At 44.0% G+C, this 25,801-nt stretch overlaps 1 protein-coding gene and 1 non-coding gene across 3 annotated transcripts in view; one reads left to right on the plus strand and one right to left on the minus strand.

The window, feature by feature from the left end:
• Positions 1-25,801, plus strand: part of RMDN2 (regulator of microtubule dynamics 2) — a 124,977-nt gene that overhangs the window by 25,662 nt on the left and 73,514 nt on the right. For both annotated transcript variants that reach the window (XM_040429612.1, XM_040429611.1), the window contains exon 3: positions 18,776-18,974. In XM_040429612.1, coding sequence (XP_040285546.1) covers positions 18,776-18,974 — 199 coding nt within the window. The remainder of the gene's footprint in view (positions 1-18,775; positions 18,975-25,801) is intronic.
• On the minus strand, positions 9,822-9,907 carry LOC121000217. Its single transcript, XR_005778841.1, has one exon. It is a non-coding gene; the product is annotated as a small nucleolar RNA SNORD71 (small nucleolar RNA).

The following is a 25,801-nucleotide window of genomic DNA, read 5'->3' on the forward strand; positions in this document are numbered from 1 at the left end:
GTCACCACCCATCTTGAAAAGTTTCCCCCCTCACATATACTAATGTGCCACAAACAGGAAGTTAATATCACCAACCGTTCCCATTTTATTAAGGTGTATCCATATAAATGGCCCACCCTGTATATTGAAAATTTAGATTTTAAAAGCAAGTAGAAGGCAGCAGGAGAACTTAACCAAATAATGTCAGTAACCACCGAGGGATTGCATGTATCACATCTGGTGCCTGATATGAGTTGTCTCCTAAATTAATCTCTGCAAATCCCGCTGCCCCTCAGTCTCCATGTTCCCTGCCCTGGCAAATGATAGTGATGACATCATTGTGCACATTCACACTTGTGGCATGCTTTTCAAACAGACTTCTTTGCTGGCTGTGCTGCATATTCCTTCCTGTGTAACATTATGGTACTCGAGCCATATTGCTTGCCTGTGACCTCATGGATGTCTTATTATATTGTTCCAATTCTACTCAATGTAGTTCCTGACTTGGGTTGAATTGGAGTTCCTTGGGACCACCAGTGGAGACAGTACTGAGAGTTCCCAGCCACCTACATAGAAGATGTCATGTCCACAAGTAGGCTCCATTCACACGTCCGCAATGTATTTTGCGGATCCGCAAAACACGGACAGCAGCAATGTGCGTTCCGCATTTTACGGACCCGAAAGTGCGGGTCCGCAATTCCGTGTCCGGGCAGCATGATATGCTGCCCCATAGAAATGAATGGTCCAATTGCGGAACGAAATTGCGGACGTGTGAATGGAGCCTTAATTGAATGCCATCATGATGCATATGGGCATATCACCCGTAAGATTTAATAAACATTTATATATGACTAGTGACAAATAGATGACTCCAAACTCAGCTCCTAATGGTGATTCATGGCCCACAGGGGGATTCCCTGGTACCTTGGTGGCCAGTGTGACCCTGAACGAAGTAATTAATTGTCAAAAAGAAAATCCTAAGAAAAAGAGAGATCAAGATTAAATGTGAGACACACAGAGAAGTGGAAGGGAAATCGATGAAGAAAAAGGAGAAACGAAGAACCAAAAATAAGGGAAGAGGAAGTTTCTAATCGACAGGGGTCCACCCCACTGGGATCCCCAAAAACGGAGCTGCCAGAAGTCCCAGTGGGAAAGGAGCAGTGGTATGCTTGCGTGCCCTCCACTCCATACACTTCTTTGGGACTGATGGAGATAGCTCCCAGCTTTATATCTGACAGTCCCATAGAAGTGAATGGATTGGTGGTCACACATGAGGATGGCTAGGATTGGTGGTCACACATGAGGATGGCTACCGTGTTCTTGTGGGAAGCCCCTTTAAATTTAATCACAATTCTAATAAAGAGAAAAGCAGGAGCTTTCGCTCAGATAGGCATGTGTCTGTGTACCCGTTTACGTAACCAACTTAATTTTTATAAAAGTTTAAAGGAAATGTGTCATAAGAAGCCGAGTTTGGCTTAGTATTTTGGTACAGTTATTTATGCAGATAAACAAAGTGACGTAATAGAGGTGAGACAAAGTAAGTCTTGCAATATTTGCTGAAACTTTGGAAAGACCTCCGCGGAGGCAATACATTTTACAGTAGGACGGAGCTGATATTCTTAACAAAGTTTTTTTTAAAGAATCCGGTTTGGATACAGCAATCCGAACACTCACCCCTAGTGATATCATTACAGGCAGAATTAGAATGGCAGATAAGACAGGATCCACCGTTCACAATTGAATGGTGATTGTACAAGGAAAGAATAGATAGACTTTAACAATGACCTCTGCCCAGGTCACAGAGCATACCCAGAAAACTCTTCCATAGAAGTCAATTAGGTCCCCTCCTGACCATTGTGTCTATGGCCCATGGGGCCGCCATAAAGCAATTTTTAATGCTTTCTAAATGCTGTTAAGAACAGCTCAGGCAAGATGGCTGCCTTCATAATAATGTTCAGGAAATATATCTACAAAATCTGTAATCAGAAAATAAAAAGAGATGGTTTCTGGTTTTAACTGGCATAAACTTTTTGGTGGCACGTTTCCTTTTAAGAACAAGTTACAAAGCAAGAAGACAATGCAAACCACAATAATAAAAGTTATGCCCTATTGTAATACAACACTGGTCTTTAAGCTTCTGATACATAATGAATCTTGAAACGATGGACCTTATCTGCAGTTGTCAGGCCCTTGGGCAGTCCCACCAGATGCAAAACATCTCTAGGAGAGGGGTAAGAGAGGCAGATGGAAGGGCATCCAGGGACTGAGTAGGCAAAGAGCATGAGTAAGGTGTAAGAGGTTTATCTTGTCTGTCCACAAATCAGTTGCCACTCCGATTTGCCCAGCTGGTTCCCCAAATCAGCTTACAAGCTTTGTACATGCATCTCAGTAAGGCTAGGTTTAGTAGGCTACACGATCATGAGGAAGACTGTTGAGTTGTCCAGAAGACAGTCTTTGACACCCTCCACAAGGAGGCTAAGCCACAAAAGTCACTGCTGAAGTAGCTGGCTGTTCAGAGTTCTGTATCCAAGCATATTAATGGAAAGTTGAGGGGAAGGAAATAGTGTGGTAGAAAAAGGTGCACAAACAGGGATAACCACAGCTTTGAAAGGATTGTCAAGAAAAGGCCATTGAAGAATTTGGGGGAGATTCACAAGGATTGGACTGCGGCTGGAGTCAGTGCTTCAAGAGCCACCACACACAGACGTATCTAGAACATGAATAAATGTAGAGATATGTCGCACTAGAGTGGGAGGGGATCTCTCAGAGGTGCTCACACTGACAGACAACACCCAGTCTGACAAAATGCAAATAAATGAGTGAATAAATAGTAGTGGGGCACTCTAAATAAATAGTAGTGGGTATCTAGAACATGGGCTACAACTGTAGCATTCCTTGTGTCAAGACACTCTTGACCCAAAGACAACATCAGAAGCGTCTTACCTGGGCTAAGGAGAAAAGGGACTGGACTGTAACTCAGAGGTCCAAAGTCCTGTTTTCAGATGTAAATAAATTTAGCTTTTCATTTGGAAATCACGGTCCAAGAGTCTGGAGGAAGAGTGGAGAGGCACTCAATCCAAGTTGATTGAGGTCCAGTTTGAAGTTTCCACAGTCAGTGATGCTTTGTGGAGCCATGTCATCTGTTGGCATTGGTCCACTGTAGGGTTGCGCCGGGTATCGAATTATCGATACCCAATCGATTCTTTTGAACCGGTATTGATTATATACCGGGATTTGCCTTTTGCAGTAGCGCAGCCTAGTATCACAGAACATGGTATGCGCTGCTTTCAGCGCGCGCCTTGTTCCCTCCCTCCCCTCTGTGCCACTGCTGCCACCAATGAGAGGAGAGAGGGGTGAAAGAGGGGAGGGGCTGTGGCCACTGCGCCACCAATGAAGATAATTAACGTTTAATACAGGAGGCGGGTGCCGGCGGCAGAATCACATGGCCGGCACCCGACCTCTATGACAGGGAGCTGCGATCAGCAGCAGTTAACCCCTCAGCTGCGGCACCTGAGGGGCTAACTGCTGCTGATCGCATCTCCCTGTCATAGAGGCCGGGTGCCGCCTTCTATATCTGTATTAAACGTTAATTATCTTCATTGGTGGCACAGTGCGCCCCCCCCACCATTAAAAACATTGGTGGTGCAGTGCGCCCTCCCCCCCACACCCCAGTATTTAAGTCATTGGTAGCGCAGTGAGCCCCCCCACCCCAGTATTATAATCATTGGTGGCAGTGGCCACAGGGTCCCCTCTGCCCTTTTCATTGGTGATGCAGTGGCAGTTCCGATCGGAGCCCCAGCAGTGTAATCCTGGGGCTCTGATCGGTTACCATGGCAGCCAGGACGCTACTGAAGCCCTGGCTGCAATGGTAAGCTCCCTGCTGCTGTGTGTTCTATGCACAGGGCAGAAGGGAGAGTGTGAAGTCCTATTCACCCTAATAGATCTATATTAGGGTGAATAGGACAAGGGATTAAAAGATCCCAGGTTCTAGTCCCTAAGGGGGGAAATAGTTATTAAATAAAAAGTTTTAAAAAAAACACCAAAATATTAAGTATAAATCACCCCTTTCGCAATTTTACATATAAAATCCAAAAAGTCCACTATTAAAATATAAAAAAATATGTCCTATGCGATGAACGCCATAACAGAAAAAAAAAAAAAAAAAACTGTGCGATTCGCCATTTTTTTTAGTCCTCTTGTCCCCCCAAAAAATAAGATCGAACTGTTCGATTATGGGCCAGACATTCCATAAAATGCGGAATGCACGCAGCTTTTTGGTGTTCTATTTTTTTCGAATGGTATTGAGTATCGCAATACTTTCTTTATGGTATCGAAATTGAATCAAAATTTTGGAATCGTGGCAACCCTGGTCCACTGTGTTATTTCAAGTCCAAAGTCGGAACAGTCATCTACCAGGAAATTTTAGAGCACTTCATGCTTCCCTCTGCTGTCAAGCTTTATGGAGATGCTGACTTCATTTTCTGACAGGACTTGGCACCTCCCAACTCTGCCAACAGTACCAATACCTGGTTTAATGACCACAGGATTACTGTGCTTGATTGGCAGCAAACTCGCCTGACCTAAACCCCACAGAGAATCTATGGGGTATTGTCAAGAGGAAGTTGAGAGACACCAGACCCAACAATGCAGACCAGCTGAAGGCCACCCTCAAAGTAACTTGAATTTCCATAACACCTCAGCAGTGCCACAGGCTGATCGCCTCCAGGCCATGCCGCATTGATGCAGTAATTCCTGCTAAAGAAGCCCCGACAAAGTACTGAGTGCATATACTGTACAGATTCCTCAGTAGGCCAACATTTCTGTTTTAAAAATGATTTTTTAATTGGTCTTACACTATTAATTTTCTGAGATACTGACTTTTGGGTTTTTATTATCTCTAAGCCATAATCATCAACATTAAAATACATAGATCGCTCCTGTGTGTAATGAATCTACAAATATGAGTTTCACTTTTTTAATTGAATTACTGAAATAAATACTTTTTGATGATATTCCAATTTGAGATGCACTAGTACACTCACCTAAAGAATTATTAGGAACACCATACTAATACGGTGTTGGACCCCCTTTTGCCTTCAGAACTGCATTAATTCTTCGTGGCATTGATTCAACAAGGTGAATTGATAGGATAGCATCTTGCAGTTGATGGAGATTTGAGGGATGCACATCCAGGGCACGAAGCTCTCGTTCCACCACATCCCAAAGATGCTCTATTGGGTTGAGATCTGGTGACTGTGGGGGCCATTTTAGTACAGTGAACTCATTGTCATGTTCAAGAAACCAATTTGAAATGATTCGAGCTTTGTGACATGGTGCATTATCCTGCTGGAAGTAGCCATCAGAGGATGGGTACATGGTGGTCATGAAGGGATGGACATGGTCAGAAACAATGCTCAGGTAGCCCGTGGCATTTAAACGATGCCCAATTGGCACTAAGGGGCCTAAAGTGTGGCCAGAAAACATCCCCCACACCATTACACCACCACCACCAGCCTGCACAGTGGTAACAAGGCATGATGGATACATGTTCTCATTCTGTTTACGCCAAATTCGGACTCTACCATTTGAATGTCTCAACAGAAATCAAGACTCATCAGACCAGGCAACATTTTTCCAGTCTTCAACAGTCCAATTTTGGGGAGCTCGTGCAAATTGTAGCCTCTTTTTCCTATTTGTAGTGGAGAGGAGTGGTACCCGGTGGGGTCTTCTGCTGTTGTAGCCCATCCGCCTCAAGGTTGTGCGTGTTGTGGCTTCACAAATGCTTTGCTGCATACCTTGGTTGTAACGAGTGGTTATTTCAGTCAACGTTGCTCTTCTATCAGCTTGAATCAGTCGGCCCATTCTCCTCTGACCTCTAGCATCCACAAGGTATTTTTGCCCACAGGACTGCCGCATACTGGATGTTTTTCCCTTTTCACACCATTCTTTGTAAACCCTAGAAATGGTTGTGCGTGAAAATCCCAGTAACTGAGCAGATTGTGAAATACTCAGACCGGCCCGTCTGGCACCAACAACCATGCCACGCTCAAAATTGCTTAAATCACCTTTCTTTCCCATTCTGACATTCAGTTTGGAGTTCAGGAGATTATGTTGACCAGGAGCACACCCCTAAATGCATTGAAGCAACTGCCATGTGATTGGTTGACTAGATAATTGCATTAATGAGAAATAGAACAGGTGTTCCTAATAATTCTTTAGGTGAGTGTATATACGCTGTGTACAAAGAGGAGCTGAAAGAGTTCAAACATTGGATCAATTTATAAGAGATAAATAAAATCCAGAATTAATTATTAAAATATTTAATTATTAAATTCACAATTAAAACATGCAACAGTTCCAAAGAATTTAAAGTCCACATGACAGAAACATGTTTCATTCTGAATTGTTAATCATTTCTATGAATTTACTATAAAAGTCTGGGCTTTATCTGGATTATCTTGGATGGTCCCTTCTGTGCATATATGGTTTAAGCCAATGTAACTTTCTCTGTAATGTCAGCATTGAGTTCATCTAGCAATGGATTGTTTGAGAATAAAATGACTGTTCTAAGCATAGTTAGCATAGCATTAAATTGTGGTGGTCACTGTAGTCTGGACATCGACAACGTGCCAATGGATGTGTAACTTGGTCCACTGGAAATGCAGCTACTTAGTGGGAAGTCTCAATGCTAGGTGGATTATTGTGCTTGTTTATTTGCATATAATACTGATTGCTGAACTATATAATATTTGATACTGCTTGGTCAGTTCAAGGTAGGACTGTGGAGTTGGTAAGCCGAACTCGGACTTCTTTATTTTTCACACTCTGACTCCAGCCACCCAAAACTGACTTTAACTCCGACTTCAGTTATCTCAGTTTTTTTTTTATAGTAGGGGGGTTTAGTTTGAAAAAGCTTAACATATATTAAGTGATAAAAGGGATTTTGCTGTGGAATATTATTGAAGACTTGTCCTCTAGATAGGTCATCAATATCAGATTGGCTGAGGTCCAACTTCTGGCACCCCCACGATCAGATGTTTTTAAACAGGTTGCGGCACATGTGCGAGTGCTGCTTCCTTTTCAAAGTTCGCACGTGCTCGTCTCCTTTGTAGCGGCAGTGCTGGGTAATTACACTTGCTCCTCGCACTTGCTCGCCCCGTTGATTGGGAGTGAGCAGTTGTATGATGCACGGATGAACTTTGAAGAGGAAGAAGCGTTCGCACAAGTGCCACAACTCCTTTAAAAAGCTAATCGGCCCGGAATCGGAACACTTCTGATCTGATATTGATGATCTATCCTGAGGGTAGGTTAGCAAAAGTACTCCACTGCACAACCCCTTTAACTATTGAAATTAGTAATCTAGAAGGAATGTCTTTGGCCACAGACTCTTAAAGGGACTGTTCAGTTTCAGAAAGCCTGAGTCCCTCAGTGCACCCTAGCTTTGCTCTGTCAGCTTCTCCCTCTCATGGATGATTGACAGGGCCAGTTACTGTAGCTACATCTCGTCTGGCCCTGAAATGTTATACCTCCGTGCATGCGCTAAACTTGTAATGAATAGCGCAGGTACAAGATTAGGTGTGGTGCACTTAACAGCTCATTTACATATGGGTTAAATATGTTTTCTCAGCAATGCAGCAATGGATGAGAGCATTAAAGGTACTGTTATAGTATGATGAGCAAGCTCTACTAGGCACGGGGCCCGGTTTACAACCGATTTTCTGGCTGACAGACTCCCTTAAGGCTTGTGTTTTATCGACCTGTAGAATTAAAGTGCTTCTTAGAACAAAGTTTACTGCAAAGGTTTTATCAATGTTTTTTGTAGCAAAGTTTTTCCAGTGCCTGTAACACATTGCATCAAGAAGGGATTCTTTCACCTCTGGCACCAAGATGAATATGCAATACTTACTGGGTCATAGTTTGATCATGGGGCTGTAATGTAAAGACAAGTACTGTATGTTTAAAGGGAACCTGTCACCTCCAACAAACATCCCAAGCCGGCAGCGTGTTTGTAACGATCATTTTCTTCCTGCAGGCAGAGAAGCAGAAGCTGTAAAAACGTTCTTTAACCCTTTCATGACCAAGGGTCATTGGTGCCCCAGTGTCCAGGTCAAAATTTACAAATCTGACATGCGTCACTTTATGTGGTAATAGCTTTGGAACACTTTTTACTTATCCAAGCCATTCTGAGATTGTTTTCTCGTGACACATTGTACTTCATGATAGTCCATATATTTGAGTCAATATATTTCACCTTTATTTATGAAAAAATCCAAAATGTACCCAAAATTTTAAAAAATTCACAATTTTCCAAATTTCAATTTCTCTGCTTCTAAAACAGAAAGTGATACCTAATAAAATATTTATTACTTAACATTCCCCATATGTCTACTTTATGTTGGCATCATTTTGAAAATGTCATTTTATTTTTTTAGGACGTTAGAAGGCTTAGAAGTTTAGAAGCAATTCTTAAAATTTTTAAGAAAATTTCCAAAACCCACTTTTTAAGGACCAGTTCAGGTCTGAAGTCACTTTGTGGAGCTTACATAGTGGAAACCCCCATAAATGACCCCATTGTAGAAACTACACCCCTCAAGTTACTCAAAACTGATTTTAAAAACTTTGTTAACCCTTTAGGTGTTCCACAAGAATTAAAGGTAAATGGAGATTAAATTTCAAAATTTCACTTTTTTGGCAGATTTTCCATTTTATTACATTTTTTTCTTTAACACATTGAGGGTTAACCGCCAAACAAAACTCAACATTTATTACCCTGATTCCGCGGTTTACATAAACACCCCATATGTGGTCGTAAACTGCTGTACGGGCACACGGCAGGGCGCAGAAGGAAAGGAATGCCATACGGTTTTTGGAAGGCAGATTTTGCTGGATTGGTTTTCTGAACGCCATATGTTTTTTATTTTTCTGCCGATCGTCTTGTGCAGGGGCTTGTTTTTTGCAGAAAGTGTTAAGGTTTTAATTGGTACCATTTTTGGGTACATAGGATTTTTTGATCATTCATTATTACACTTTATGGGGCAAGGTGACCAAAAAATTGTCTGTTTTGGAACAGTTTTCATCTATTTATTTTTACAGCGTTCATCGTTACGGACGTGGCAATACCTAATATGTATACTTTTTCTTATTTATTTAAGTTTTACACAATAATAGCATTTCTGAAACCAAAAAAATGATGTTTTAGTGTCTCCATAGTCTGAGAGCCATAGCTTTTATATTTTTTGGGCGATTGTCTTAAATAGGGTATAATTTTTTGCGGGATGAGGTGACTGTTTGATTGGTACTATTTTGGGGGTCATAAGCCTTTTTGATCGCTTGCTGTTGCACTTTTTGTGATGTAAGGTGACAAAAAAATGTTGGCATTTTTTTTTATTTTTTATGGTGTTTATCGGACGGGGTCTATCATGTGATATATTTATAGAGACGGTCGTTACGGACGCGGTGACACCTAATATGTGTATTTTATTTTTTCACTTTTTTTTATAGGAACAGGCAATTTCTTTTTTTCATTTACATTTTTATTTATTTTTCATTTTTATTATTTTCACTTTCTTTTTTTATCAAGTCGCTCTTGGATCATGAAGATCTAGTGGAGCTGATGGCTGTACTATACTTTGCAATGCTCTTGCATTGCAAAGTATAATACTATTAGATGCCCTGTAGGTGGCAACACCGGACTCCTTTGCCATGGCAACCGGACGCCTTTGCAAAGCGTCCGGTTGCCATGGCAACCATCGGGCGCTGGCATCACAGCGCTGCAGCCCCGATGGTTGAGAGAGGGAGCTCCCTCCCTCTATTAACCCCATGGATGACGCAACCGCGGCATCTATGGGGTTACAGCAGAGTGTCAGCATAGAGCTGACACTCTCTGCTGATGGCGGCGGCTCAGGAATGGAGCCGCCGCCATCACACACAGCAGGGGGATCGGGGGCAGCGCTGGAAAGGGGGGGGGGGGTACGGCCACCAACATTAAGGGAGGCTGGGGCAGGAGGGGCAGGGAGAATGCATGGGGCGGACCGCATCAGGGACTACATGAATATGGATCGGGCGGGGGAACTGCATCAGGAGCAGGCGCGGAAGGGGGGATTTAGAGGCGCACAGATCGGGGGCCACAGAGGGCACAGATCGGGGGCCACAGAGACACTACCTGATCTCAGGCTCTGATCTGCAGAGCGCAGATCAGAGCCTTAAACCGGCATTTTTTTCACTGCCGCGATCCGATTGGTTAGTCTGCACAGACTAACCAATCGGATCGATTGTCAGCAAGGGGCACTCTGATTGGTCCCTTGCCGGCATTACTGCACTGTATGCTGTCCGTGACAGCAGCAGGGCAGGGGCAGAAGCTTTAATCCAAGCGCTTTGCAGCGCTTGGATTAAAGAGCTGGTTTGACGTTTATAGACGTGATAGCTGCACGGGGCATGTGCAATTATCACGTATATAAACGTATTGCAGTCGTGAAGGGGTTAATCCCCTACCGATGCACTTCTCTAGGCAGTGGCCTCCTTGCTTCAAGTCACGGTAACCGCACCCCCTTCCCTGCCCCTTCGCTGTGATTGACAGCGCTGGCTGCCAGTCATAGCGAAGGGGCAGGGAAGGGGGCGTGGTTACCGTGACTTGAAGCAAGGAGGCCACTGCCTAGAGAAGCGCATCGGTAGGGGATTAAAGGGAGTCTGTCACCTCCATATGGCCATATACAGTGCTTACATGGCTCTGTAGCACACCTATACAGGATTGTAATGGTACCTTTGTTCTTTTCTTTAGACTTGCACCAGCAGGAAAAACGAAGTTTAATTCATATGCAAATGAGCACTCGCAAGTGCCCAGGGGCAGCGTTCAGTGTGTAGGTGCCCAGGCTGCTCTGCCTTCTTTTCACTTTACTCCTCCCCAGCCTCTGCCTTTGGCCGCCCTCCAAGTCTCTTGCCTCATCGATGGGTCCGGACTTGGAGGGCAGGCAAAGGAAGAGGCTTGGGAGGAGTAAAGTGAAAAGAAGGCAGAGCAGCCTGGGCACCTACACACTGAACGCCGCCCCTGGGCACTTGCGAGTGCTCATTTGCATATGAATTAAACTTCGTTTTTCCTGCTGGTGCAAGTCTAAAGAAAAGAACAAAGGTACCATTACATTCATGTATAGGTGTGCTACAGAGCCATGTAAGCACTGTATATGGCCATATGGAGGTGACAGACTCCTTTTAAAGAACGTTTTTACAGCTTTTGCTTCATCTGCTGCAGGAAGGAAATGATCGTTACAAACATGCTGCTGGTTACTCTAAGGTACTGCTGCCGGCTTGGGATGTTTGTTGGAGGTGACAGGTTCCCTTTAACCACCTCCGGACCGCCTAACGCAGGATCGCGTTCCGGAGGTGGCAGCGCTGCGCACAGTCACGCATATACGCGTCATCTCGCGATGGCCGAGATTTCCTGTGAACGCGCGCACACAGGCGCGCGCGCTCACAGGAACGGAAGGTAAGAGAGTTGATCTCCAGCCTGCCAGCGGCGATCGTTCGCTGGCAGGCTGGAGATGTGTTTTTTTTAACCCCTAACAGGTATATTAGACGCTGTTTTGATAACAGCGTCTAATATACCTGCTACCTGGTCCTCTGGTGGTCCCCTTTGTTTGGATCGACCACCAGAGGACACAGGTAGCTCAGTAAAGTAGCACCAAGCACCACTACACTACACTACCCCCCCCCCCGTCACTTATTAACCCCTTATTAGCCCCTGATCACCCCATATAGACTCCCTGATCACCCCCCTGTCATTGATTACCCCCCTGTCATTGATCACCCCCCTGTAAAGCTCCATTCAGATGTCCGCATGATTTTTACGGATCCACTGATAGATGGATCGGATCCGCAAAACGCATCCGGACGTCTGAATGAAGCCTTACAGGGGCATGATCAATGACTGTGGTGATCACCCCATATAGACTCCCTGATCACCCCCTGTCATTGATTACCCCCCTGTCATTGATTACCCCCCTGTAAAGCTCCATTCAGACGTCCGCATGATTTTTATGGATCCACTGATAGATGGATCGGATCCGCAAAACGCATCCGGACGTCTGAATGAAGCCTTACAGGGGCATGATCAATGACTGTGGTGATCACCCCATATAGACTCCCTGATCACCCCCCTGTAAAGCTCCATTCAGATGTCCGCATGATTTTTACGGATGCACTGATAGATGGATCCGATCCGCAAAACGCATCCGGACGTCTGAATGAAGCCTTACAGGGGCATGATCAATGACTGTGGTGATCACCCCATATAGACTCCCTGATCACCCCCCTGTAAAGCTCCATTCAGATGTCCGCATGATTTTTACGGATGCACTGATAGATGGATCGGATCCGCAAAACGCATCCGGACGTCTGAATGAAGCCTTACAGGGGCATGATCAATGACTGTGGTGATCACCCCATATAGACTCCCTGATCACCCCCCTGTAAAGCGCCATTCAGATGTCCGCATGATTTTTACGGATGCACTGATAGATGGATCGGATCCGCAAAACGCATCCGGACGTCTGAATGAAGCCTTACAGGGGCATGATCAATGACTGTGGTGATCACCCCATATAGACTCCCTGATCACCCCCCTGTCATTGATCAACCCCCTGTAAAGCTCCATTCAGATGTCCGCATGATTTTTACGGATGCACTGATAGATGGATCCGATCCGCAAAACGCATCCGGACGTCTGAATGAAGCCTTACAGGGGCATGATCAATGACTGTGGTGATCACCCCCCTGTCATTGATCAACCCCCTGTAAAGCTCCATTCAGATGTCCGCATGATTTTTACGGATGCACTGATAGATGGATCGGATCCGCAAAACGCATCCGGACGTCTGAATGAAGCCTTACAGGGGCGTGATCAATGACTGTGGTGATCACCCCATATAGACTCCCTGATCACCCCCCTGTCATTGATTACCCCCCTGTCATTGATTACCCCCCTGTAAAGCTCCATTCAGACGTCCGCATGATTTTTACGGATCCACTGATAGATGGATCGGATCCGCAAAACGCATCCGGACGTCTGAATGAAGCCTTACAGGGGCGTGATCAATGACTGTGGTGATCACCCCATATAGACTCCCTGATCACCCCCCTGTCATTGATTACCCCCCTGTAAAGCTCCATTCAGATGTCCGCATGATTTTTACGGATGCACTGATAGATGGATCGGATCCGCAAAACGCATACGGACGTCTGAATGAAGCCTTACAGGGGCGTGATCAATGACTGTGGTGATCACCCCATATAGACTCCCTGATCACCCCCCTGTCATTGATTACCCCCCTGTCATTGATTACCCCCCTGTAAAGCTCCATTCAGACGTCCGCATGATTTTTACGGATCCACTGATAGATGGATCGGATCCGCAAAACGCATACGGACGTCTGAATAAAGCCTTACAGGGGCGTGATCAATGACTGTGGTTATCACCCCATATAGACTCCCTGATCACCCCCCTGTCATTGATCACCCCCCTGTCATTGATCACCCCCCTGTCATTGATCACCCCCCCTGTCATTGATCACCCCCCCTGTCATTGATCACCCCCCCTGTCATTGATCACCCCCCCTGTCATTGATCACCCTCTGTAAGGCTCCATTCAGACATTTTTTTGGCCCAAGTTAGCGGAATTTTTTTATTTTTTTCTTACAAAGTCTCATATTCCACTAACTTGTGTCAAAAAATAAAATCTCACATGAACTCACCATACCCCTCACGGAAACCAAATGCGTAAAATTTTTTAGACATTTATATTCCAGACTTCTTCTCACGCTTTAGGGCCCCTAGAATGCCAGGGCAGTATAAATACCCCACATGTGACCCCATTTCGGAAAGAAGACACCCCCAGGTATTCCGTGAGGGGCATATTGAGTCCATGAAAGATTGAAATTTTTGTCCCAAGTTAGCGGAACGGGAGACTTTGTGAGAAAAAAATTAAAAATATCACTTTCCGCTAACTTGTGCCAAAAAAAAAAAATTTCTATGAACTCGCCATGCCCCTCATTGAATACCTTGGGGTGTCTTCTTTCCAAAATGGGGTCACATGTGGGGTATTTATACTGCCCTGGCATTCTAGGGGCCCCAAAGCGTGAGAAGAAGTCTGGTATCCAAATGTCTAAAAATGCCCTCCTAAAAGGAATTTGGGCCCCTTTGCGCATCTAGGCTGCAAAAAAGTGTCACACATCTGGTATCGCCATACTCAGGAGAAGGTGGGGAATGTGTTTTGGGGTGTCATTTTACATATACCCATGCTGGGTGAGAGAAATATCCTGGTCAAATGCCAACTTTGTATAAAAAAATCGGAAAAGTTGTCTTTTGCCAAGATATTTCTCTCACCCAGCAAGGGTATATGTAAAATGACACCCCAAAACACATTCCCCAACTTCTCCTGAATACGGCGATACCACATGTGTGACACTTTTTTGCAGCCTAGGTGGGCAAAGGGGCCCACATTCCAAAGAGCACCTTTAGGATTTCACAGGTCATTTACCTACTTACCACACATTAGGGCCCCTGGAAAATGCCAGGGCAGTATAACTACCCCACAAGTGACCCCATTTTGGAAAGAAGACACCCCAAGGTATTCCGTGAGGGGCATGGCGAGTTCCTAGAATTTTTTATTTTTTGTCACAAGTTAGTGGAAAATGCTGATTTATTTTTTTTTTTTCATACAAAGTCTCATATTCCACTAACTTGTGACAAAAAATAAAAACTTCCATGAACTCACTATGCCCATCAGCGAATACCTTGGGGTCTCTCCTTTCCAAAATGGGGTCACTTGTGGGGTAGTTATACTGCCCTGGCATTCTAGGGGCCCAAATGTGTGGTAAGGAGTTTGAAATCAAATTCTGTAAAAAATGACCTGTGAAATCCGAAAGGTGCTCTTTGGAATATGGGCCCCTTTGCCCACCTAGGCTGCAAAAAAGTGTCACACATCTGGTATTGCCGTACTCAGGAGAAGGTGGGGAATGTGTTTTGGGGTGTCATTTTACATATACCCATGCTGGGTGAGAGAAATATCTTGGCAAAAGACAACTTTTCCCATTTTTTTATACAAAGTTGGCATTTGACCAAGATATTTATCTCACCCAGCATGGGTATATGTAAAAAGACACCCCAGAACACATTCCCCACCTTCTCCTGAGTACGGAGATACCAGATGTGTGACACTTTTTTGCAGCCTAGGTGGGCAAAGGGGCCCATATTCCAAAGAGCACCTTTCGGATTTCACAGGTCATTTTTTACAGAATTTGATTTCAAACTCCTTACCACACATTTGGGCCCCTAAAATGCCAGGGCAGTATAACTACCCCACAAGTGACCCCATTTTGGAAAGAAGAGACCCCAAGGTATTTCGTGATGGGCATAGTGAGTTCATAGAAGTTTTTATTTTTTGTCACAAGTTAGTGGAATATGAGACTTTGTAAGAAAAAAAAAAAAAAAAATCATCATTTTCCGCTAACTTGTGACAAAAAAAAAAAAAGTTCTATGAACTCACTATGCCCATCAGCGAATACCTTAGGGTGTGTACTTTCCGAAATGGGGTCATTTGTGGGGTGTTTGTACTGTCTGGCCATTGTAGAACCTCAGGAAACATGACAGGTGCTCAGAAAGTCAGAGCTGCTTCAAAAAGCGGAAATTCACATTTTTGTACCATAGTTTGTAAACGCTATAACTTTTACCCAAACCATTTTTTTTTTACCCAAACATTTTTTTTTATCAAAGACATGTAGAACTATGAATTTAGCGCAAAATTTCTATATGGATCTCGTTTTTTTTGCAAAATTTTACAACTGAAAGTGAAAAATTTCATTTTTTTGCAAAAAAATCGTTAAATTTCGATTAATAACAAAAAAAGTTAAAATGTCAGCAGCAATGAAATACCACCAAATGAAAGCTCTATTAGTGAGAAGAAAAGGAGGTAAAATTCATTTGGGTGGTAAGTTGCATGACCGAGCAATAAACGGTGAAAGTAGTGTAGGTCAGAAGTGTAAAAAGTGGCCTGGTCTTTCAGGGTGTTTAAGCACTGGGGGCTGAGGTGGTTAATGTGGTAAAACATACAAAGTGTAAGGGGAGAAATGAGTGAAGTTGTAAAGTCTATGTTGAAACGGACCCCAGTTACAGTAAAGTGGTTGTCCAAGTGTTTAATACTGAGGACCTACCTTTAGGGTAGGTAATCTGTATCTGATCGGTAGAGGTCTGACTTCCAGCACCCCAGATGATCAGCTGCTTGAAGAGGCCATAGCACTCTGGTGAGCTCGGTGGCCTCTTCCTAGGCCAGTGACGTCATGTTAATTGGTCACATGGCTTACAGGCATCTCAGTCCCATTCAAGTGAATGGGACTGAGCTGCAATACCAAGCACAGTCATTATATAATGGACGGCGCTGTGCTTGGTAAGCTGCAAGAAGACCATGGTGCTCACTGGAGCACTGCAGCCTCTTCAAACAGCTGATTGTTGGGGGTTCTGGGAATTGGACCATTACCTATCCTGAGTATAAGTTATCAGTATTGAACACTCACAAGAGCCCTTTAAAATGATTAAGTGACACTGAAAACAAAGCAGATTGGGAATGTATGGTAAGGATGCATGTATGCATTATGCAGGTTGATCTCTGCATATAATGATTGTGGGAAGCATAGGATGTTCAGTTTTAATAAGTTTATTGCCAAAGAGACATTGGACAGACCTCAAGGTTCTTTGCGTACTTGCCAACTTTTAAATTCCGAATAATGAGACATCTTAAACGCTATGTAGTTTTTGTAATAAAACCTTTTAATAAAAAATTTGCACTGTTTGGCTTCTACAGCTTCTATATTTTACAGTGTAGAACAGCTGCAGAAAGCCATTCTGTGATTAATCCATAAGGCTGGCTATACTCCTGTACCTCTCTGAGCTCTCCTGAACGATTTTCTAAGCTATTTATGTCCAAATCAGAGTTCAGCTTTGTGAGATACTGTCCAATTTGTGGACCCCTGACAAGCATACAAGAGTGATACTGTTTCTGTAACATCTAATTCTTTTTTCTAACCCTGTACAACTCCTCCAAATCTTAATACATGGGGGCACATTAATTAAGATCAGCGTTTTATCCTCCGCTGCTTCTACTTGTAAGTAAGGTCGTTTCGATACCAAAATTTTGATTCGGTTTCGATACCATAAAAAAGTATTGCGATACTCGATACCATTCAATACCACGCAAAAAAAATAAAACCCCCCAAAAAGCCGCGTGCATTCCGCATTTTGTGTCCGGCCCATAATCGAACAGCCCTATCCTATTTTTTTGGGGGGGGACAAGGTGACTAAAAAAAAAGGGCGAATCGCACAGTTTTTTTTTTTCTTTTTCTTTTTATTTTACGGCGTTCACAGCATAGATATTTTTTAATATTTTAATAGTTTGGACTTTTTGGACATGGCAATATGAAATATTTTATTTATTTATTGTTTATATTTTCAATATGTAAAATTGGGAAAGGGGGTGATTTATACTTTCATATTTTTGTATGTTTTGTTTTTTTAAAGTTAATTTAATAACTATTTCCCCCCTTAGGGGCTAAGACCTGGGATCCCTTGTCCTATTCACCCTGATAGAGCTCTATTAAGGTGAATAGGATCTCACACTTTCCCTGCTGCCCTGTGCATAGTACACACAGCAGCAGGGAGATTACCATGGCAGCCAGGGCTTCAGTAGAGTCCTGGCTGCCATGGTAACCAATCGGAGCCCAGCAATTACACTGCTGGGGCTCCGATCAGAAGCTGCCATCAATGAGAGGAGGTGAGGGGGACTCTGTGGCCACTGCCGCAAATGATTTTAATACTGGGGAGGGGGGGAGGGCAGAAACACATTGCCGGTATTGGACCTCTGACAGGGAGCTGTGATCAACGGCAGTTGACCCCTCGGGTGCGGCACCTGAGGGGTTAATTGCCGCAGATCGCAGCGCCCTGTCAGAGACAGGGTGCCGGCAATGTGTTTCTGCCCCGCCTGCATTTGTAATGTATTAAACGTTAGTTATCATTGGTGGCGCAGTGGCCACAGCCCCTCCTCCGCCCTTCTGCGCTCTCATCGGAGGCAGCGGCAGCAGCAGCACAGGGGGAGGGAGAGACTGTTTCCTTCTTCCCTGTGCAGCTGAGGGAACATGGCGCACGCTGAGAGCAGCGCGATCCATATTCTCTGATACTGGGTTGTGCAGTAGCATAGGCTAGTATCGATAAAAGACAAATTGCGGTATCATATCGATACCGGCCTAAAAGTATCGATTGGGTATCGAAAGTTCGATACCCGAAACAACCCTACATGTAAGACCGCTTTCTAGCTGTCCTACAATTAGACCTTTGAAAAGGTAAATGAGATGGGCCTGCTGTCATCCCCTTTCCGGCCCACTTTTTTTAGACCTGGCGTGAGCGGGGAGAAGTCGCCCAGTATAGGCGTATTTCAGTTTAATAAATGAACCTTGTAGTAACAAATACTGCAACTGTACTTCGTCTCCATTATGCATCACCCCCACGTGAAGAGCCTATGCTTTCTTTCCATGTTGCTCCAGATCACATCCTTTTATAGGTTATTTGATGTCTGCTTTCTGTTTTGTGTCCCTCAGTTGTGGTCACACTATAGATGCAGTAGTGTAGCTGTCACTTATCTTCATGGTAACCATTAGCAACAATAAATAGAAAAAATGTGAAAAATAAGTTAAAGGAGATTATGACTTCTATATTATAAGTTTCCATTTCCTTTAAAGACCATAGTGTGATCTTCTTACAGGTATATCACTGCCCATACTGACACTGAAGTAGAATCAGAGGATGAGCATAGAGTGGGAATTATCAAAGCAGAGAAGGCTAAAATCACTGAAGAAGAAGCTGAACTACAGTCTCTTCTCCAGCAAGCAGATAGCAGCTGCAATGGCTCCGAGTCAGAGAAGCAAGACGGATTCAGGATGTTGCTGAACAAGCAGGAAAAGGTATTTGAACTACCTGTAGACTTAAAGGGGTTTTCCAAGGCTTAAATACTGATGTCCTATCCTCTGGATATGTTATCAGTATCTGATTGGTGGGGTTCGACACCCGGGAGTGACAGCACGTTCATCGGTCACATGGCTTAGGCGCAGCTTAGCCCCATAGAAGTGAATAGGGCTGAGCTGCGATAACAAGCACAGCCGCTATATTATGTATGTATGGCGCTGTGCTTGACAAGGAGCGCTGGTGACTTCTCAAACAGCTGATCAGCAGGGGCCCTGAGTGTCGGATGCCATCTATCAGATACTGATGACCCATCCAGAGGATAAGTCATCAGTGTTTAAATCTCAGAAAACCCTTTTAAAGCAAAAAGTATTTTGTGCCATTTGACTTGTTTGAGCCCCTAGAGAATTCCCTGGGGACATGGTTATCGGTCCAGTGTATTCATGAGTAGAGCACTCACGCCTGCTTTGCAGGACAGTGGTTGACAGGCTGCTGTGTATGCACATTTACACAGGTGCCTGTCAGTCACTGCAGAGAGAAAGGCGGTGGGAACATTGCACATGAGTACATCAGACTCAGAACTATTTTCCCGGTGTATTCTCTCAGGGCTCATAGTACCCAAATGGCACCGCATTTATTTGTGTCATTTTGGCTACTAGCAGTACAGACCTGTATCTATAAAATTCCACCCTTACATCGGGCAGCATATAAGTGTAACTATCATTTCAATGATTTTTTATATTGTGTAGGGATAGTAATTGTAGTCTTTGCTGTAATATACTTTATTGTGCCATTATGTGTATTTTTAATTAGAAAACATCCTGTAAAGTGTCCCCTTAACAACAGTCTTACAATATACACTGCTCAAAAAAATAAAGGGAACACTTAAACAACACAATGTAACTCCAAGTCAATCACACTTCTGTGAAATCAAACTGTCCACTTAGGAAGCAACACTGAGTGACAATCAATTTCACATGCTGTTGTGCAAATGGGATAGACAACAGGGGGAAATTATAGGCAATTAGCAAGACACCCCCAATAAAGGAGTGGTTCTGCAGGTGGTGACCACAGACCACTTCTCAGTTCCTATGCTTCCTGGCTGATGTTTTGGTCACATTTGAATGCTGGCGGTGCTTTCACTCTAGTGGTAGCATGAGACGGAGTCTACAACCCACACAAGTGGCTCAGGTAGTGCAGCTTATCCAGGATGGCACATCAATGCGAACTGTGGCAAGAAGGTTTGCTGTGTCTGTCAGCGTAGTGTCCAGAGCATGGAGGCGCTACCAGGAGACAGGCCAGTACATCAGGAGACGTGGAGGAGGCCGTAGGAGGGCAACAACCCAGCAGCAGGACCGCTACCTCCGCCTTTGTGCAAGGAGGAACAGGAGGAGCACTGCCAGAGCCCTGCAAAATTACCTCCAGCAGGCCACAAATGTGCATGTGTCTGCTCAAACGGTCAGAAACAGACTCCATGAGGGTGATATGAGGGCCCGACGTTCACAGGTGGGGGTTGTGCTTACAGCCCAACACCGTGCAGGATGTTTGGCATTTGCCAGAGAACACCAAGATTGGCAAATTCGCCACTGGCGCCCTGTGCTCTTCACAGATGAAAGCAGGTTCACACTGAGCACATGTGACAGACGTGACAGAGTCTGGAGACGCCGTGGAGAACGTTCTGCTGCCTGCAACATCCTCCAGCATGACCGGTTTGGCATTGGGTCAGTAATGGTGTGGGGTGGCATTACTTTGGAGGGCCGCACAGCCCTCCATGTGCTCGCCAGAGGTAGCCTGACTGCCATTAGGTACCGAGATGAGATCCTGAGACCCCTTGTGAGACCATATGCTGGTGCGGTTGGCCCTGGGTTCCTCCTAATGCAAGACAATGCTAGACCTCATGTGGCTGGAGTGTGTCAGCAGTTCCTGCAAGACGAAGGCATTGATGCTATGGACTGGCCCGCCCGTTCCCCAGACCTGAATCCAATTGAGCACATCTGGGACATCATGTCTCGCTCTATCCACCAACGTCACGTTGCACCACAGACTGTCCAGGAGTTGGCAGATGCTTTAGTCCAGGTCTGGGAGGAGATCCCTCAGGAGACCGTCCGCCACCTCATCAGGAGCATGCACAGGCGTTGTAGGGAGGTCATACAGGCACGTGGAGGCCACACACACTACTGAGCCTCATTTTGACTTGTTTTAAGGACATTACATCAAAGTTGGATCAGCCTGTAGTGTGTTTTTCCACTTTAATTTTGAGTGTGACTCCAAATCCAGACCTCCATGGGTTGAAAAATTTGATTTCCATTTTTAATTTTTGTGTGATTTTGTTGTCGGCACATTCAACTATGTAAAGAACAAAGTATTTCAGAAGAATATTTAATTAACTCAGATCTAGGGTGTGTTATTTTTGTGTTCCCTTTATTTTTTTGAGCAGTGTATATACAGAACAATAGTACCCATGCAGTCAGCGCTGATTAATGAAGCTCTGCTCTTCTATGGGGCCAGATAATAGAACATGCTGCAATTCTCACGCAGTGCAGATGTACACAGACCCATTGAAATGAATGAGTTAGGATTCAGTGCGGGTGCTATGCGTTCACTTCACGCATTGCACCCATGTGGAAAACTCGCTTGTGTGAAAGAGGCCTTAAGGCTAAAAAGTAGTGACTGTGCTGTTTGGTATCATGTGTGTACCACACTGAACTTCGACCAAAGAAAGCTATGAGAGAGTTGTCTCAGGAGATTAGAAAGAAAATTATAGACAAACATGTTAAAGGTAAAGTCTATAAGACCATCTCCAAACAGCTTGATGATCCTGTTACTTCAGTTGCACATATTATTCAGAAGTTTAAGGTCTATGGGACAGTAGCCAATCTTCGTAGACGTGCCCACGTGAGAAAAATCGATGACAAATTGAAGAGACTGATAATACAAATGTTAACCAAAGAGCCCAGAGCAACTTCCAAAGAGATTATGGGTGAACTCCAAGATCAAGGTACATCAGTGTCAGATCGCACCATCTGTCGCTGTCTTAGCCAAAGTGGACTTATTGGAAGACGAACAAGGAGGAAACCACTGTTGAAAGTGAATCATAAAAAAGTGAGTCTGGAATAGGACACTATTTGCTTGGCGCAGTTATTTTTTAGGGCACTGTGTGCCAATAATTGTTAAAGGGGGCACTATCTGTGTGGTACTTGTATTTTCAGGGGGGCTGTTTCTGCAGTATAATATTGAGGAGCATAGCTGGCACAGTATTGGGGGTGGCAGAATGGAGTGTTGAGAAGGTGGGAGGATGATGTCAAACTCTGACGAGACGCTGCTGAAAGAAATCATCATGGCGGTCTGGTCTCAAAGGAGAGAAGAGGAAAGAGAATGTCTACAAGATTCTACATCAAAGGAGACGTCACTGGATGTAAGAGGTACGTATGTTCCGCTGTATTACCTTGTATGTTTTGTAGAGCCCTATATAATGTTAGGGAGGAAGAAGTTAGGTTGAAAATTTGGCATGGGGATGGGAGGGCGGGGTGCAGTTTCAATTTTCAACTCAGGCAGCAGAAAAGCTAGGTGCACCCGTGCTTCCATGTACCTCTTGACATGCAGGAAATTAGCGATTAGGCAATCACCGGTTAAGGTGGGTTGTTGCTGCAGCCAGTGATTGGCTTAATGATCATTTCCTGCCCATCAAGAGGGACTTGGGAGCAGAGAGGAGGTACATGTAGCAGGGTTAGCACACAAACTCTTAACTCAATTTTTTTAACTCATCGTGTTATCTTGAAACAAAAGCCATTGAAAAGCAATTGAAGGTGTTTGCTTAACGCATTTAGTTTAGATAACACATCTTATAAAGCATGTGTGTTAACTCTACTACATCCGTACTGTAGAATCTGTGAAGCACCAGAACAGGAGTGGTAGGAAATCTGTGAAGTAAGACTTGTTTTATCATTTTACACCATACAGAGCCTTTTCCATAAAAATAAAAAGAACATAGCATATTGAGCATATTGTTTGTTGCTACCTGTGCATGCCAAACAAAAAAGTAAAATATATATACAGTACCTTGCAAAAGTATTCACCCCCCCTTGACTTTTTTTTGTATTTTGGTACGTTACAGTACCTTAAGTTCAATGTTTTGTTACTCTGAATTTTAGGTGATGGATCAGAACACAATAGTCTAAGTTGGTAAAGTGAAATGAGAAAAATATATAAATAAAACTATTGTTTAGAAATAGAAAACAAAAAATTGGCATGTGCATATGTATTCAACCCCTTTGTTAGGAAGCCCATAAAAAGCTAAGGTGCAACCAATTACCTTCAGAAGTCACACACCGCCAGGTCCATAAATATTGGGACATCGACACAATTCTAACACTTTTGACTGTATACACCACCACAATGGATTTGAAATGAAACGAACAAGATATGCTTTAACTGCAGACTGTCAGCTTTAATTTGAGGGTATTTACATCCATATCAGGTGAAGGGTGTAGGAATTACAACAGTTTGCATATGTGCCTCCCACTTGTTAAGGGACCAAAAGTAATGGGACAATTGGCTTCTCAGCTGTTCCATGACCAGGTGTGTGTTATCTGCTCATTGTAGTTGTGATAATGAGGGAATAAAAGGTCCAGAGTTAATTTCAAGTGTGCTATTTGTATTTGGAATCTGTTGCTGTCAAGATGAGATCTAAAGAGCTGCCACTATCAGTGAAGCAAGCCATCATTAGGCTGAAAAAAAACAAACCCATCAGAGAGAAAGCAAAAACATTAGGCGTGGCCAAAACAACTGTTTGGAACATTCTTAAAAAGAAGGAACGCGCCGGTGAGCTCAGCAACACCAAAAGACCCGGAAGACCACGGAAAACAACTGTCGTGGATGACCGAAGAATTCTTTCCCTGGTGAAGAAAACACCGTTCACAACAGTTGGCCAAATCAAGAACACTCTCCAGGAGGTAGGTGTATGTGTGTCAAAGTCAACAATCAAGAGAAGACTTCACCAGAGTGCATACAGAGGGTTCACCACAAGATGTAAACCATTGGTGAGCCTCAAAAACAGGAAGGCCAGATTAGAGTTTGCCAAACGACATCTAAAAAAGCATTCACAGTTCTGGAACAACATCCTATGGACAGATGAGACTAAGATCAACTTGTACCAGAGTGATGGGAAGAGAAGAGTATGGAGAAGGAAAGGAACTGCTCATGATCCTAAGCATACCACTTCATCAGTGAAGCATGGTGATGGTAGTGTCATGGCGTGGGAATGTATGGCTGCCAATGGAACTGGTTCTCTTGTATTTGTTGATGATGTGACTGCTGACAAAAGCAGCAGGATGAATTCTGAAGTGTTTCGGGCAATATTATCTGCTCATATTCAGCCAAAGGCTTCAGAACTCATTGGACGGCGCTTCACAGTGCAGATGGACAATGACCCAAAGCATACTGCAAAAGCAACCAAAGAGTTTTTTAAGGGAAAGAAGTGGAATGTTATGCAATGGTCAAGTCAATCACCTGACCTGAATCCGATTGAGCAGGCATTTCACGTGCTGAAGACAAAACTGAAGGGAAAATGCCCCAAGAACAAGCAGGAACTGAAGACAGTTGCAGTAAAGGTCTGGCAGAGCATTACCAGGGATGAAACCCAGCATCTGGTGATGTCTATGCGTTCCAGACTTCAGGCTGTAATTGACTGCAAAGGATTTGCAACCAAGTATTAGAAAGTGAAAATTTGATTTATGATTATTTTTCTGTCCCATTACTTTTGGTCCCTTAATAAGTGGGAGGCACATATGCAAACTGTTTTAATTCCTACACCGTTCACCTGATTTGGATGTAAATACCCTCAAATTAAAGCTGACAGTCTGCAGTTAAAGCACATCTTGTTTGTTTAATTTCAAATCCATTGTGGTGGTGTATAGAGCCAAAAATGTTAGAATTGTGTCCATGTCCCAATATTTATGGACCTGACTGTAATTTGATGTCCACCTGTGTGCAATCTAAGTGTCACAACATCTGTTATTACATATACACACCTTTTTTGAAAGGCCCCAGAGGCTGCAACACCTAAGCAAGAGGCATCACTAACCAAACACTGCCATGAAGACCAAGGAAATCTCCAAACAAGCAAGGGACAATGTTGTTGAGAAGTACAAGTCAGGGTTAGGTTATAAAAAAATATCCAAATCTTTGATGATTCCCAGGAGCACCATCAAATCTATCATAACCTAATGGAAAGAACATGGCACAACAGCAAACCTGCCAAGAGACGGCCGCCCACCAAAACTCACTGACCGGGCAAGGAGGGCATTAATCAGAGAGGCAGCACAGAGACCTAAGGAAACCCTGGAGGAACTGCAGAGTTCCACAGCAGAGACTGGAGTATCTGTACATAGGACGACAATAGGCCGTACGCTCCATAGAGTTGGGCTTTATGGCACAGTGGCCAGAAGAAAGCAATTACTTTCAGCTAAAAACAAAAAGGCACGTTGTGTTTGCGAAAAGGCATGTGGGAGACTCCCAAAATGTATAGAGGAAGGTGCTCTGGTGTGATGAGACTAAAATTAAACTTTTCGGCCACTAAAGAAAACGCTATGTCTGGTGCAAACCCAACACATCACATCACCCAAAGAACACCATCCCCACAGTGAAACATGGTGGTGGCAGCATCATGCCGTGGGGATGTTTTTCAGCAGCCGGGACTGGGAAACTGGTCAGAGTTGAGGCAAAGATGGATGGTGCTAAATACAGGGATATTCTTGAGAAAAACCTGTACCACTCTGTGTGTGATCTGAGGCTAGGACGGAGGTTCACCTTCCACCAGTACAATGACCCC

This window comes from Bufo bufo, chromosome 4, assembly GCF_905171765.1.
Source record: "Bufo bufo chromosome 4, aBufBuf1.1, whole genome shotgun sequence".
In the NCBI taxonomy this organism is placed as follows: domain Eukaryota; kingdom Metazoa; phylum Chordata; class Amphibia; order Anura; family Bufonidae; genus Bufo; species Bufo bufo.